The sequence below is a fragment of the Oryzias latipes genome, chromosome 14, assembly GCF_002234675.1.
Source record: "Oryzias latipes chromosome 14, ASM223467v1".
Classification (NCBI taxonomy): Eukaryota; Metazoa; Chordata; class Actinopteri; order Beloniformes; family Adrianichthyidae; genus Oryzias; species Oryzias latipes.
In genome coordinates this window covers 3,405,620-3,422,508 of record NC_019872.2, presented here as the reverse complement: position 1 = coordinate 3,422,508, position 16,889 = coordinate 3,405,620, and the positions used below count along the sequence as shown (strand labels likewise).

Sequence of the window (16,889 nt, the reverse complement as noted above, 5' to 3'; positions counted from 1 at the left end):
GAATACTCAACGGTGAACGACGTCACTAGTTGTTTGCGGAGCCAACGTTAACAATGGATGTCAACAACAGTGTTGTCAAAAGCGGAGCTCTTTTTGTAATATTAAATTTATTTTCACGAAGGAGCAGCACAATTACAATCTTCTCATTTTAAGAAGGCAATGGAGTCGGGATCGTCTGTACCCACTGTAGTGGAAGAGGAATGTGTATGTGTTGGAGCCGCTCGCCCGCGTGTGTGCAAGCGCGTGCCGCGATAGAGAATGGGGGGGGGGGGGGCAGTGTGTGCGCGCATTCATGTTGTGTGTTACGGAGGACGGTAATAAAAGAAGGTTTCCCCCAGAATAAATGCTATGGACTCTTTATTAACCCGTTCTGGAGAATCTAAGGATCAGAACAGGGAGGAGGAGGAGGATCGCCCGGGACCCCCGCGCTTGAGCACGGTCAAAGGGGAGAAAGAAAAAAAAGTTATCGCGGTAAAGGTTCAACACCACGCTCTGCCATTTAGCTGGAATTTTTTTCAAAAACCGCCCAGTTGCGATAAGAACCCTGGAGTTTGGCCTGAAAAGAGCGATCAGCCCAAATATTAATCCAATCAGTGACCTCCCTTCCCTTCCACTGACTGATCTCAGCAGCATCGTCCACCATGGTTGATGTTTACGTTCTCGTTCCCGCCTACTTTAACGCAAAATGATGACGTTTGTTGCGTGTCGATGACGTACAGTTCGGAATCAAGTCGCCTGGCCGGTCAGACGGCGGTCGCAATAGAAAAGAAAGGCTACAATTCGGAATCAGGACGGCAAACCCACGGGGCCTGGGTCGCAATTGAAAAGATCGGATCTGTGTCATTCAGACTGTCATGAAAAGATCGGAATTGGGCCGCTTAGGGGCAAAAAATTCGGAATTGGGTCGTTTCAGCCTGCAGTGTGAACGTAGCCTAAGATTCAACAAATACGCGAACGACTGAATGAATCCGACATCACAAGTCTCATTTGACGTTCATACATGTTTGTTGCATAGTAAGCAATGGATAATTAAACTTTGACAAATATATGTCCCAAAGTGACATATAGTTTTTATTTAGTTTTTATTTTGAGAAACCATTTTTCCTTTTTAGGATTAGTTTCTTTTCTTGCTCTTCCCCTTATATATACATATTTGTTTTTACTGTAATTTCCTCTTATCTGCTGACCCTGATAAACAATCAGTACAGTGAGGGACAAACATACTTTGCCCTCTTTTCCCTCATGAACTTGAACGCACACAAAAACAAGTGTTTGCTGTGTGGCTCCTCAGATCCGGCATGCTGGGACCCGCACTGCAGGGTGTGACCGGGTGGTGACAAACGTCTCTCCGTGAAACTTTCACTTCCTGCAGAATCTGACGGGACCTCGTCGGCTTCTGGAAATGGCTCTGACCGGCAAAAGCGCGGTGGTGACCGGGGCGGCGATGGGCATCGGTAAAGCGCTCAGCGAGCTTCTCCTGGAGAACGGCGCCAAGGTAACCGTCTGCGGCTGCAGCAGTTTGTTCTGGACACGGAAAGAAAGATGAAGAGAGAAAAGAAAGACAAAGATGCGGACTGTAGTGTACTTTCTATTTGATTCATTCTTGTAAGTAAAAGTCAAAAGGAGCACGCGCAAATTACGCACTCAAGGTTTTCCTTTTTTCCACAATATAATTAACCTGAAATTGACTTTAACATTTCTGTAAGATGCGTTTTTTAAGCTAAACTTGAAACTTGAAACCTGAAAGCAGAACACATTGAACACAAAACAGATGGCCTTTATTCTCATTGGTGGAATATTTCCACTCTGTTTATTTTGCTGCTTTCTTTTTCAGAAACCATTTTAAACCAAATTTTACAGAAACAACAAACCTTTGTTCCTAAATAAGACAATTAAAAATCATCTTTGTCCAACTTTGAGACCAACATTTATGTGGAAAATTATCATGGGGTGTGGTTTTTGCAGCTTCCTGCAGAAATTATTGTTTTTATATATGAAATTGTTTTTAAGCTTTTCTTTTAAAGGTTATCACAAGTTTAAGATCAAATGAAAACGAAAACTGTCATTCATTCAAAGTCATTCCATCAAAGTAGAAGATAAAAAAACCGGAATTGGTTTATCCTGTTCTGGGGGGGATGGGGGGGGGGGGGGTAGGTTTCTAAACTATGGAACAAACTGCCACCAGCAATTAGAGAAGCCGCCCTCTTGAAGAGTTTTCACGGCAAACTGTTAATTCATCTCTGTATCTGCCTATAGCTGACCTTTATTAGGATTTCAAATCATTAATTTTGATCCTATTTATGTTTTATTTGTATTATTTATTGGTTGGACTTTATGTACAGCACTTTGGTCCTCCAGATGGTGGTGGAAGGTGCTTTAGAAATGAATAAAGTGAATAAACGAATGAAAGGAATTTTTTGTTATAGAAGACATTTCTCCTCTTTATCATCTGGAATATAGCCACTTAGACCAGATTCAAGTCGCTAAACATTCACAGCTGTCTTTCTTTTACTATCCTGTGGATCTACGTCTCAGGTTTCAGTTCTTCATTATCCAGTCATCTGCACTGTCACCCTTCTTGTTTCTTCCTCTCTCTCTTGGTTTTGTCACAGTTTGAGTTTATTTATGCTCAGTTTCCTGCATTTTGAGTTCTTCACCAGCGGTCCCTGACATAAGAGAGCTGATTACTGATCAACTATAGTTAACATAAACTTACAGTAGATCATCTGTCTGAGACCAATTCCTCTACACTTTACTCTTTAACTTAAAAGATGTAAATACACTTGGCTAATGAGGAAAAATACAGGAAAGTAATTGTTAAATCAGCTGTGGGCCCCAGGTAGAGCCTTGAAGTACGCCAACCAACCACCCAACCAACCAACCAACCAACCAACCGACTCTCTGGGATTAACGATGTTAGTTATTAAAAGGAAATACATTTGATATGATTTTTGATTATTTTCATTTATTTTAGTGTCAAGCACCAAAGGTGCCCAGCCCCCAGCCAAAGGAATTGCCTCCTCCACCTGCTGTTTTCAATACGGGTTTTGGAGATTTTAATATCTGACTGTAGAATTTTTTTTAATCTTATTGGTTTATCAGGACACATTGAATGATTTCCCCACAATTCATAGCCAGAATCCAGGCTTTGACTGGGGCTCATCCTCTTTCTTTCAGTGTGTTTGTTGCTGAGTTTGAACACTGAGTGGGTCTGGAGGTTTATGATGGAGGAAATTCTCCTTCAGCATTCTTTTGATGGGAGCAGATTCCTTATTTGCCCATTTCCAGACCGTCACACTACTAGCACCACGTTTGACTGTGACTTGTGTTTTTTAATGCCATTACTTTGACTTTAAAAATAAAAAAGAATTATAATCTAGGTTTCATCTCTGAACTCCCTATTTAACGCATTTTGTTTCTTTTTTAACCCTTGTGCTATCTTAGATGACCCCCCCCCTTACATTGACGTGTTCTCCCTACCATGACAAAGGTGGATAAAGGTGGAAAGATTTCATGTAATCCATGGACACCAGTGAAGATCACAAATCATTGAAGAAAAAAGGTTCAGAGCACTGTCTAGTGGGTCTAGATGACCCAACTCCCAATTGGTAAAGTGCCTAGGATAGCACAAGGGTTACATTATATTTCTGAGTCATTGAATCAACTTCACCGAGTCCTTGTTTGGTTCTTGGGGTAATTGGTGTACCTGGAGTACAATGTAGTCCTAAAGTATTTGTTACTTGATCTAGATAGATGTTGGTTTGGGATCTTTTTTCACATATATCTTATCTTTCTTTTTGTCCACAACAGAGAGGGTGTTTTCTTTATCTTTTACTGGATTTTATTCTTATACACAAACATTGAAACGAGCTGTATGAATTACACTCTTAACAGAAATTATGGTTGTACTAATTTCAATATTTTGATCAATACAAACGAAAGTCAAACACATGAACACATATTTTCCAAATTCCCCCAAACAAAATAAAAAGTCTTCTTATTCTTTTTAGGCTCTTTAGTCCCTCTTCCAGTGTTCAAATAGGAATCGCAATGTCCAAAAAAGGGTCCCCCTTGGCCCCGTAGGGTCCCTTGTAACCCCGCAGGGTCCCTTGTAACCCCGCAGGGTCCCTTGTAGCACCGCAGGGTCCTCGTAGCTCCGATCTTTTTCCTTTTTGTCTCCTCTCACAGCGGCCGACACCCCAAACTTTTCTCTTTTGATTCCTTTGCTGGTGACTCCACCCACTTCTTCCAGAATTGACACGATCCAACATCAGCAACATTTATACAAACAAAGAAACAGTTTTGTCTTTTCAATCAAATCTGTAGTTCAGTTACGTTTTTGTTTTGTTTTGTACACTGGATACCTTTGTGGTGAAGCTACAACCTTCTTTTTTTCAACAGGTCTGAAAGTGTTCAGGTCTTAAGGCCTGTTCACACCGGGACGAATTTCGCCGGCGATTTTCGCCGACGTTTAACGCCTCGTGACTAAACAAAGGGCACCAATGTGAGTGTGCACACCGAGGCGAAAAAACGCCAAGCGCCAAAGCGTCAAAAAAAAAACCCGCCTCGGGTTCGTTTTTTTTTTTCGACGCGTAGCGTCGAAATCTATTCGACCAATGAGAATGGCGCTTTTGCACACGTGTCTGGAGCTTCTGAAGTTACAGTAAAACACAACTTGGGGGCGCTCAAACACAAAACTGCCTTGCTGAGCACACATACCAGCGAAGAAGATGGACGCCGAGTAGCGTCTACGCTGCCGCGAAGAAACAATGACGGACATTCTAAAATATCCCCGAACCAAGCACCAGTTGGAGCTACTGGTGCTTGAAATATTCATGTTTTCTTTGTATGATTCTGACAAGCGCGTAAATACTTGCTCTCTTCTTCTGAGTGAAAAGCGACTTTAAGAAGCGTAAAGTTGCGCAGCGCCACCTTGTGTACAGGAGTATTTCTGTTTACATTAAGCGCCATCTAATGTCAGGGAATGAAATTGCATGTTCGCTCGGCTCATCGTCAGCGAAAATCGCCTGGGTGTGAACACAGAAAACGTGGCGAAAAACGCTGGCGAATAACGCCTGGCGAATATTCGTCCCGGTGTGTACGGGCCTTTAAGGCCTGTTCACACCTGGACGAATTTCGCCGGCGATTTTCGCCGACGTTTAACGCCTCGTGACTAAACAAAGGGCACAAATGAGAGTGTGCACACCGACGCGAAAAAATGCCACGCGTCAGAGCGTCAAAAAAAAAAAAAACGCCTCGGGTTCGGTTTTTTTTTCCGACGCGTCGCGTCGAAATCTATTCGACCAATGAGAATGGCGCTTTTGCACACGTGTCTGGAGCTTCTGAAGTTACAGTAAAACACAACTTGGGGGCGCTCAAACACAAAACTGCCTTGCTGAGCACACATACCAGCGAAGAAGATGGACGCCGAGTAGCGTCTACGCTGCCGCGAAGAAACAATGACGGACATTCTAAAATATCCCCGAACCAAGCACCAGTTGGAGCTACTGGTGCTTGAAATATTCATGTTTTCTTTGTATGATTCTGACAAGCGCGTAAATACTTGCTCTCTTCTTCTGAGTGAAAAGCGACTTTAAGAAGCGTAAAGTTGCGCAGCGCCACCTTGTGTACAGGAGTATTTCTGTTTACATTAAGCGCCATCTAATGTCAGGGAATGAAATTGCATGTTCGCTCGGCTCATCGTCAGCGAAAATCGCCTGGGTGTGAACACAGAAAACGTGGCGAAAAACGCTGGCGAATAACGCCTGGCGAATATTCGTCCCGGTGTGTACGGGCCTTTAAGGCCTGTTCACACCTGGACGAATTTCGCCGGCGATTTTCGCCGACGTTTAACGCCTCGTGACTAAACAAAGGGCACCAATGAGAGTGTGCACACCGACGCGAAAAAATGCCACGCGTCAGAGCGTCAAAAAAAAAAAAAACGCCTCGGGTTCGTTTTTTTTTTCCGACGCGTCGCGTCGAAATCTATTCGACCAATGAGAATGGCGCTTTTGCACACGTGTCTGGAGCTTCTGAAGTTACAGTAAAACACAACTTGGGGGCGCTCAAACACAAAACTGCCTTGCTGAGCACACATACCAGCGAAGAAGATGGACGCCGAGTAGCGTCTACGCTGCCGCGAAGAAACAATGACGGACATTCTAAAATATCCCCGAACCAAGCACCAGTTGGAGCTACTGGTGCTTGAAATATTTATGTTTTCTTTGTATGATTCTGACAAGCGCGTAAATACTTGCTCTCTTCTTCTGAGTGAAAAGCGACTTTAGGAAGCGTAAAGTTGCGCAGCGCCACCTTGTGTACAGGAGTATTTCTGTTTACATTAAGCGCCATCTAATGTCAGGGAATGAAATTGCATGTTCGCTCGGCTCATCGTCAGCGAAAATCGCCTGGGTGTGAACACAAAAAACGTGGCGAAAAACGCTGGCGAATAACGCCTGGCGAATATTCGTCCCGGTGTGTACGGGCCTTTAGTTTGACACTTGGTTTTCCAAGAAATGTAGAAAATCCAAGTTTTGTCATTTATTTCAAGTCAGGATGAATTTTTGGTTAATTTTGCTTACATTACATTGATGATCTAATTCAATCAATTGTGACAAATATGCTCATTTAAATAGCACAAATTGAAAAAATCTGGATGTAAAGTACAAACCTGAGTTTTTATTTAAAAAGAAAACTCAGCATAATTAAAACATGAGTGTGTTCTTCATCTGTGCAGGTCGCCCTCCTGGATGTGAATGATTCTGCTGGACAGAGTTTAATGGAGTCCCTGAATCAGCAGCACGGAGCAGGAAGTGCCTTATTCCTGAAATGTGATGTGGAATCAGAGGAGCAGCTCAAAGGTAAAACACAGCAAAAATCAGAAAAACAAAAACAAATTACAAATCAAATTTGAACAAAAATGTAAAATAAGTGCACCCCAAAGTACAAATAGTCCTATCAGGCGACGGGTAGAGGAACATCTCTCTCAACATTTTCTTTCAGGTTTGTAGCTTCTTGAATGACAGTGAAAGTTTGGATGGATGAATGAGACTGAAAGAGAAGCAAAATAATTCAAACTGGAAAGGGATAAAAGCGGGTTAAGAAGATGGATGGATGGATGGACGGACGGATGGACGAATGGATGGATTTATTCAGGACACTTTAAACGGAATGAATTTCCTCAATTTTGCCTATGAGTCTTGAATACTTTCTAAGAATTACAAAATAAAAGATCAGGTCAGTAATCGCACGATTTCTTTTCTTTTTTTTTAGCTGCCTTTCAGAAAACAGTAGAAACTTTCGGAGGAATCGACATCTTGTGCAACAATGCCGGTATTATGAATGAGGGCACGTGGGAAAAAACTGTGTCCATCAACCTGGTAAGAAAGACTGACTTGTAACAGCCACACGTTTCCACAGTTCATTAAAGCATTCCTTTTTTTCTTTATTGCACACAATATGTTTCTAACTTTATCTGAAAGCCCAACAGTTGATGCACAAACTTGTCACTCATGAACAGACATTTGTTTTACACGTTGGGAAACTATACAACTATATAACTGCTGGAAAACTCTGTTCTAGATGGGCGTCATTAGAGCAACTTACATCGCTCTGGAGTACATGAACAAGTTAAACGGCGGTAAAGGAGGAGTTATCGTCATGACAGCTTCCATGGCAGGTAAATTTAAATCGGCTTTCTGAAGAATGTCACAAAAAAGTGTGATGGGGCAGCAGAAAAAATAATCACAACAGTTTATTCTAACAAAAACGACTGACATCCGGTTTGAAACCAGAGACATAAGATCAAACCTTATAGAAAGCAGAAAAAATGTGTAAAGAAATTCACGAGGTAAAGTAAAGGAATAAAATCTGGAAGAAGCAATAAGATATATCACTGAAACACTAAAGTGCACAAACCTCACAGCCCTATTTTGAACTTTAAAAAGTGAGCAGAGCTGTTCTGTCAATCAGATGGGGTTCTGTTTTTTTAAATTATTTTTTGATCCAGCAGAGATTTAATTAATGCTTTTGATCAGCTTAGATTTTCTAACACGAACTTGTTAGGAGTTAATGAGGACCCAAGGTAAGGCACACACAGGGTGTTATTAAAGTATATTTGGAGTGTTCCATAAATCCAAAAAACGTCCAGACTCCAAAGGATGGATGCTGTTATGACGGCTGAACTTGTGAGGCAGCGTGACGTCACAGACGAGGGGGGGGAATCCCGTTAGAGGGGAAAACAGCCAGGTCCATGCAGACAGCAGGTTCCATGTGTGTAACTCAGATGAGCAGAGAAGAAGACAACCTTCGTGAGTGTCGGGAGTTGGGAGGGGCAGGCTCCTTACGTGAAAGTTGCGAGAGGACAGAAGCAGGCTCTGTGTGAGCGTCGAGGGTTGAGAGACACAGAATCCCAGCGTGTGGAGCCAGAAGAGACAGAAACGCACTCCTTGACCTGAAACTTGAGATTCTACTGGCAGAGAATGAGCGGACACACCCACCTCATATGCCCCGGGACACAGTTGAAGCCATTCATTGAGCATGGATCAGGTGAGTGGCAGAACGGCGGAAATGGTGAGACAGGACCAAATCCTGACAGTGTCCCCCACTCAAGGGCCGTCACCAGACGGACCACCCGGTTGCCCAGGGTGGTCTCGATGGAACTGATCAATCAGGGCAGGGTCCAAAATGAACCTGGAGGGGACCCAAGAACGCTCCTCCGGATCGTAGCCCTCCCAGTCGACCAAATACTGATTGCCTCATCCCCTGCGGCGAGACTTGAGGAGAGCCTTGACAGTGTAGGCAGGACCCCCATCTATAAACCAAGGGGGTCTGTGAGGGGGAACCAGGTCCGATTCCTGGACAGGCTTGATCTTGGACACATGGAAGGTGGGGTGAACCCGCATGGGTCGGGGCAACCGTAACCTCACAGCTGCAGGGTTGATGACTTTGGTTATGGGGAAGGGGTCCGATGAAACGGGGTGCCAGTTTCCTATGGGTCACACGCAGAGGAAGGTCAGATGGGGACAGCCATACCTGTTGGGCCTGTCTGTACACTCCTGTATTTGTCTGCCTGGAGTTTGTAGGAGTCCACAGTCCTGAGCAGTGTCCGACGAGCCCTGCTCCAGACACGATTGGATTTGGAAAAGACCAGAATGTCATCCAGATAGACAAAAACAAAATCATTAATCATGTCCCCCAACACCTCATTTACCATGTTGTGGAAAACGGCTGGTGCATTACAGTGTCCCAAAGGCATAAACAGATATTCGTGGTGGCTGCTGGGGGTATTGACAGCGTTTTCCATTTGTCGCCCTCTTTGATCCGAATTAGGTTATATGCATTGCGTAGGTCAAGTTTGGTGAAAATTGTGGCTCCCTGGAGTAACTCAAAAGCTGAGCTCATCAGAGGAAGAGGATAGCGATTCTTAATTGTTATTTGGTTTAACCCTCTGTAATCGATACATGGCCTTAAACCCCCATCCTTCTTTTTGACAAAGAAAAAGCCAGCACCAGCGGGTGAGGAGGAGGGACGAATGAGACCGGATTTAATCGATGCATCAATGTAATCCTGCATGGCTTGTCGCTCAGGGCCAGACAGAGGATAGAGATGACCCCTAGGGGGCATAGTACCAGGAAGGAGTTCCATACTACAATCAAAAGGCCGGTGGGGGGGCAATGAACATGCTTTGATTTTATTGAAGACCTCCTTCAGTTCAAGGTATTCAGAGGGTACTTTGGACAAATCAGGATACATCTATAGTCACAACTGACACCTCACGAGGCTGCATGGAACCTGTTGTAGCTTGTAGGAATGAAAGACAAGATCGGGGTGCTCTTCAAGTGTAACTTTATTCTCCAACCATTGGCCGGCTCGCGCCGTGTACAAACTGCCGACAGCTCCCCGTCCAGCTTTTTGTTGAACCCCAGCGTAGCTCAATACTGCCCCCTAGCGGCCTGAACGGCAACATCTCCTGTGGCTATACAACATCTCTCCCCCCTTAGACTAAAAATACACCTCATAAAAGGACCACTTCAACTTAAGCAAACCAGGCCCAAAAACATACAATAACATCAATAAGAACGCCGTTACATTCACATTCTTTTTTTAATTTTTTTTATATAAACTCCAAAACAAATAACCCCAAAAACAAAAACAAAAAAAATTCACGTTACATAATCTTTCATATACGCTGGGGGCTTCCTGGGTCTCTGTGAACGTCTCACGTCTAGGTCGTGGCTCTGTTCTGACTCGCTGCGTCCTCCACTCTCAGTGACTTCCCCCTCACCCTCTGAACTTTTTTCCACACTGAAACCTTCCCCTTCACTTGATGGAAGCAATTCCTCATCCTGTATCTCAGCTTCTGTCACCACCCCAGGACTTTCTGACTCCATCCGCCGGAACAACTGATCCACATGGCGTCTGACCACCTGTCTATTGCCCAGAACAACTCTGCAGGACACAGGTCCTGTCATCTCCTCAATCAAACCAGGAATCCACCGTGGACCACTGGCATAGTTTCTTGTGTACACCAGATCTCCAGCTTCAAAGGTGCGCTGTCTGCAATGTTTATCATGGTGTTCTTTCTGTTTTGCTTGCCGTCTGGCCACTCTATCTTTCAAATCTGGATGTACAAAATCCAGCAGACACCTCAATTTTCTGCCCATCATCAGCTCTGCTGGAGACCTCCCCGTAGTAGTTTGAGGTGTGATGCGATAAGAAAACAGAGCCCTGTTTACTTTTGTCTCCAACGTCTCTCCTTTGCTTTTCTTCATGAGTTCTTTAAATGTCTGTACTGCTCTTTCAGCCAACCCGTTGGATGAAGGGTGATCAGGAGCTGCTGTCACATGAGTGATGCCATTGCGACTAACAAACTCTTGAAACCGTTCACTCACAAAACATTGAGCATTGTCCGATACGATCATCTCCGGGATGCCATGGGTACTAAAACTGCTTCTCAAACTCTCCACTGTAGCTGCAGCGGTAGCGGTTGCCACAGGATGCACATCTAACCACTTGGAATGTGCATCCACAATGATCAAAAACATTTTTCCCATGAATGGACCCGCATAATCAATGTGAAGTCTCCTCCAGGGTTTATCAGGCCACTCCCAAGGATGGAGTGGAGCGTGTTCAGGTGCCTTCCTTTGTTCCTGACACACCGTGCACGTTTTAACTTTATTTTCTATGTCCAAGTCCATATGAGGCCACCATACATAACTCCTAGCCAATGCTTTCATCCGGCTCATCCCAGGATGAGCTTGATGTAGCTGCTCTAACATGTAAGGTTGGGCCCTGGCAGGCATTACAGTTCTTGCTCCCCACAAAACACAACCGTCCTGCACACTCAACTCCTCTTTTCGAACTTCAAAAGGCTTCAACTCACTGTTTTTGTGGTTGGGCCATCCCCTCTGAATGTATTCTCGTACTTTAGCAAGGGTTGGGTCTTTGGTTGTCCACTTTTTTATTTGCTCTGACCTTAATACCGGCCCTTGCATTTCCTCCATCATCAATACATGTTCTTCAGGTGATTCTTTGTCTGACTCTTCTGATATGGGGAGGCGACTCAACCCATCTGCATTAGCATTTTTCTTACCTTCTCGGTACAATATGACATACTCATATGCCCTCAGCAGAACTGCCCATCTCATTATCCTCTGTGAGGCCATCTGAGGGACCGCTTTCATCTCATTTAACAGACTGACCAAGGGCTTATGATCTGTGCAAATAATAAATTTCCTCCCGTACAGATACTTGTGGAAATACTGTACTCCGAAAATCACAGGCAAACCTTCCTTATCCAGCTGTGAATAATTTCGTTCAGCTGCCCCAAGGGTGCGAGACGCAAACCCAATAGGTTTTTCCTGCCCATCAGGCATGCGGTGAGCTAATACAGCCCCCACCCCATATGGAGACGCATCACAAGACAGAATCAGCTCTTTCCTTTCATCATAATGCACCAAAACACGATCTGACTGCAGCAGTTCTTTGGATAGTTTGAACACTCGTTCTTGGTCAGGAGCCCACACCCACTTTTCATCTTTCCTGAGCAGCTTATGTAGAGGTGCCAACAGAGTAGACAGATTAGGTAAAAACCGATTGTAAAAATTTAGCAATCCCAAATAAGCTTTTAGCTCTGTCACTGACGTGGGTGAAGGAGCTTCTTGAACTGCTTTCACTTTAGCTGGGAGAGGGTGAAGCCCTGTTTTATCTACTTTGTGACCCAGAAAAATGACTTCCTTCTCCAAGAACTGACACTTGCTCCTTTTTAAACGCAGACCTGACTCCTCCAGTCTTTGGAGCACTTGATCCAAAATCTGAATATGTTCTTTTTCACTTCTACCTGTCAAAATAATATCATCCAGATATACGGCTACATTTGGAATGCCCTGTAACACATTCTCCATGGTCCTCTGAAAAATGGCAGGGCTAGAACTCACTCCAAAAGGAAGCCTTGTATAAGTGAACAAACCTTTAGGTGTGTTCACTGTAACATACTTCCTGGCCTCCTCATCTAACACGATCTGCTGATATGCATGACTCATGTCTAACTTGGTGTATTTTTCTCCTCCTGACAGGCATGCAATCAAGTCCTCCATCCTAGGAATAGGGTACTGTTCTAATGCAGATACTTTGTTCACTGTTAACTTATAGTCCCCACAAATCCTCACAGTACCATCAGGCTTTAAAATGGGAACGATAGGTGCAGCCCAATCAGAAAATTTCACTGGCTCAATTATCTTATCCTTTAAGAGCCTCTCTAATTCTTGCTCCACCTTGTGTCTCATAGCAAATGGAACAGAGCGTGGTTTGTAGAACTGAGGATTTGCTTCCTTTTTCACACATATTTTTGCTGAAAACCCTTTCAACTTCCCAAGCTCCTCTTTGAAAACTGTTTCATGTTTTACCAACACTTCCTGAAGTGCCTCCTCCCCCTCCTGCACACTGTTCACCTTTTCCCAATCTATCTTGAGAGCTTTAATCCAGCCCCTGCCCAACAGACTAGTCCCTGAGCCTTTGACCACCACCACCGCCAGATTTTGCACGCTGCCTCCATGTTGCACCTTCACCTTGGCAGCCCCTAACACTGGTACTGCATGGCCCCCATAAGTTTTTAACTTCAAACCACACGCCAACAACTTTGGTCTCTTACTGTCTTTAAACAACCCATCAAAAGATTTTTTTTACATTATGGTATAACCACAGCCGGTGTCTACTTAATAGGTCACCACTTTACCAATTACAAGCAACTGAGTCCTTATAGGATCTTCCTTTGGTATACGAATCTCATCTCTCATGTTGTACATTGTTTTAACACTCTCTGTCAGGTGAAACATGTCATCCCCTTCACTGTCACTCCGGCTGATCTCCCCCTGCATATAATGCGTCTGTTTCATTTGTCTCCCACTCCCACCTTTGAGTTGCTTGTTTTTTTCTCTGTCCCCCAGTCTCATCCTACAGACCCTTCTGATGTGTCCCATCTTACCACAGTTGTGACATTTCTCTGAGGCAAACCTGCAGTCATTTGCTAGATGATTAGTCCCTCCGCATCTGAAGCACTTTTTAGAGTCCCCCGGCGGCCCCTGCTGACTGCCGCTCACAGCCAACACCGGAGCTGCTGTCAGACCTCCTCTTCTGTGATCCCCACTGCTCCGCAGATCCTCCATGTCCCGGCTAGCAGCCTCCATGGCCACAGCAATCTTGAACGCCCTGTCGAAGGTCAATCCTTCTTCAGCCAGTAGCTTCCGCTGAATCCTGTCGTCATTGATGCCGCAGACCAGCCGATCCCTCAACATCACGGTCAAGGTGTCTCCAAAGTTACAGTCCTGCGCCAGCTTCCTCAGTTCAGCCACGTAATCCCCCACACTTTCGACGTGCTTTCTGTCCCTCGTATTAAATTTCCACCTCTGGGTTATCTCGCTCGGTTTGGGGTGAAAATGGTCCTTCAACAGGCTCACCAACTCCTGGTAGGATCGCTCTCCGGGCTTCACCGGGCTAAGCAGGTTCCTCATCAACGCGTAGGTCTGCGCTCCCACGCTGCTCAGCAACACCGCCCGCTTTTCATCCGCATCGTCAATCCCATTTGCGATGAAAAAATGGTCCATAATTTCGCAGTACTCTTCCCAGGACTGCTCCTTGCTGTCAAACTGGACCAACGAACCCACTGTGGCTGCCATCGTCTCCCCCAGTGTCCACACCAACCTCTCTGCTAGCTTGATAACCACATGTTTTCTTGCCTCTCCGCCGCCACCTGGTTAACTGTAGCAGTTACCACCCCTTGGACACGTCGACGCCCTGATTGTTCACTTTTATCCTAAGAGGGAATAGGAATAGAAATGAGATCGAAACACATCTCCTCAAAGTGATTCTTGATCTGGACAGTCACAGGTTCAGTGATGCGGGAGCTACGATTAATCAAATGGTTGTTGATTGCATGCACACTTAGGCGTTCAGTTAAGGGTTGAAAACTGATTCTCAGTTTAGAAGCCAGGCTGTGATCAATGAAGTTGCCATCAGAACCTGAATCGTTTAAAGCAGTCACTTTGACGGGTCCTAATTTAACATGAAACATAGCAGCCATAGATGCACCTGAATCTGAGGAAGTTATTTGGTTACGGCTCAAACATGTCCCCCTCACTGATGTTGAGCCCTCTTTTAACGGACAGCGGGCCACTGAATGTCCTGGAATTCCACAGTAAAAACCCAAATGCTTCCTGGATCTGCATTCTCTCACTCCTCCGGTGTGATCCTTGTACGACCCAGCTGCATGGGTTCAGATGACCCCAGCTCCTCTCCTCCTCTGATGACTGGGGCGGGCAAGGTGGGCAAGGTGGGCAAGGTGGGAATCGAACCCGCAAACTTACAATATCCGTCTCCTTTCTCCTGGGGAGCGGGTGGCAGGTCTCCATGGTATTTAGATCCAGGGAAATCCCAGTAGACGTGAAAAATGATTCCACTTGGTGTTCCACAGACTCTCCATCACTCCCCGTTTCAGAAGAACTGCTAGCAATGCTAGCGCCATTAGCATTAGCAATGCTAGCGCGTTTAGCTTTGCCCGAGGTTTGATCTGTACTCCAGTGAGAATGACATTATTCATCCTTGCTTTTTGTTCCACATCGTCCAGTCTTTTCTCCAGAATGTCGACCAGGTTTCCCTTTGCTGGTTTTGAGCTTGGAGTCTTCGGCGCTCGTCCATTAGCTCCATAAGAGGAGTGATCTTAGCGTTCACTTGCTCCATGAAAGCAACAACATAGCTTGGATCTCATCAAGAATCTTTTTAATGTCATCGTAGTCACCTGTTGCTTGTTTTTTCTTAGGGCCCATTGTCAGTTCTCTTTTTTTGGAGAAAACAAACTTTTAAGTCACTTGAAGATCATTGTATAGCCAACGTGAGCCACACGCGTCCGTGCTCATCAATGGAAAATCTTCACCAAGCAGCAGTTTTTCAAAGGAGAATACGTTTGGATAAGCTAATTTATCCATATACCAAATGCTCTGGCTCCACCACTGGGTATTAAAATATAAAGATATTGTGTTTTCAGAGCTAAATCTGTCCATTTTCTTAAAAAAAAATGTAGTACTGTAACATAGTTTTGTAAAACAGAACACCAGAGATTCTGAATGTCATGGATCTGCTAAAAGTGGTTGCACCTTGATTGAATCCAGGTCTGGGTCCGTTCATCACCTGTCCCGTCTACACGGCCACAAAGAGCGGAGTGGTGGGCTTCACACGAGCGATGGCGGTAAGAAAATCTTTCAACGATCTGAAGTGCAGGCTTTGATTAATAAAAAAATACAATTTTTTACAGAAAGAAATCATTTTAAGTGACTCGTAAATTAAACTTGGATGATTTTTGTCATAAACTGGTCAGTGTACGTTCTGTGAAATTATTCATTTTTGTTTTGAGGATTTTTTCTTGTACTTATGGTTTTTATTTGCATCTATAAATGTGTCCAACTTCAGAACAGGCATGAATTCTTCTATTTTTAAAAACAAGATCATTTCTGTTCTTTAAATTGGAATATAGCAGTTTAGATTCTAGATTCTGCCCTGGATCTTTTCACACCCCGGCTGAGACTTTTTATTTGGTTTCAGTTGAGTGAGCTAACATGACGTTTGTGTCTGAATGTCTTCTACCAGGGTGCCTCTGAGGTGTCGGGGTACGGCATTCGCTTCAACGCTCTTTGTCCAGCTTTTGTCCAAACTGACCTGATAGCCAACGCTTCTGCAAACCTGGGGCCGTTCTCTCACCTGGCTGAAGTGGCCGGGCAGATCAAAGAAAAACTGGGAGTCATAAGGTCAGAGTTTTCTTCTTTTTTTCATGCAATAGTGTTTGACCCTAACATCACCCCAACTTTACAGCGTGTCCGAGGTGGCCGAGGGTCTCATGGAGCTGGTGACGGATGAGACGAAGAATGGGGAGGCGCTCATGATTCTCACCAAAGGAAAGACTTACATGCAGTTTCCATCACTCTCTAAGTAGTCTGTCATGCTGGAGACATGTATGTGATGCTGCTGCTCCGTCAAATATCCAAGGTATTTCTAACTTAGTCTTATATTTGAAAAATACATTCTTTTCAGAGGATGCTTTTCACTAAATCTTGTTACATCTTCTTCACACTTCCTTCACAGATGCAAAGTTTCGTTTATCTGTCATTTAATGATCTACACACTTAAAGGACACAAATAAAAAGTAATTAATGAAAGATTTTTTGAGTCTGTGAAAGTTATGTTGCTGCTCACAAACACCGATTAGACTCGCTCATCGCTGACAAATGAAACCTGATCCACATTTTTGCTTCACATTTGTGAATTTGGTTTAGTTTCCATCGTCGATTTTTCTGGAAATGGTTCTTTTTTTCTTCCAACTTTCCAAGCGACATGTTTTTAGT

General features: G+C 44.3%; 1 protein-coding gene across 1 annotated transcript; it reads left to right on the top strand.

Moving 5' to 3' along the window:
- Positions 1–1,265: 1,265 nt before the first annotated feature.
- LOC101169963 (15-hydroxyprostaglandin dehydrogenase [NAD(+)]) lies at positions 1,266–16,706 on the top strand. Its single transcript, XM_011483121.3, has 8 exons — positions 1,266–1,495; positions 6,737–6,860; positions 7,273–7,379; positions 7,582–7,678; positions 15,663–15,739; positions 16,138–16,295; positions 16,360–16,533; positions 16,630–16,706. The coding sequence occupies exons 1-7, from the start codon at positions 1,403–1,405 to the stop codon at positions 16,478–16,480; spliced, it is 777 nt and encodes a 258-aa protein (XP_011481423.1). The 5' UTR covers positions 1,266–1,402; the 3' UTR covers positions 16,481–16,533; positions 16,630–16,706.
- Positions 16,707–16,889: the final 183 nt, after the last annotated feature.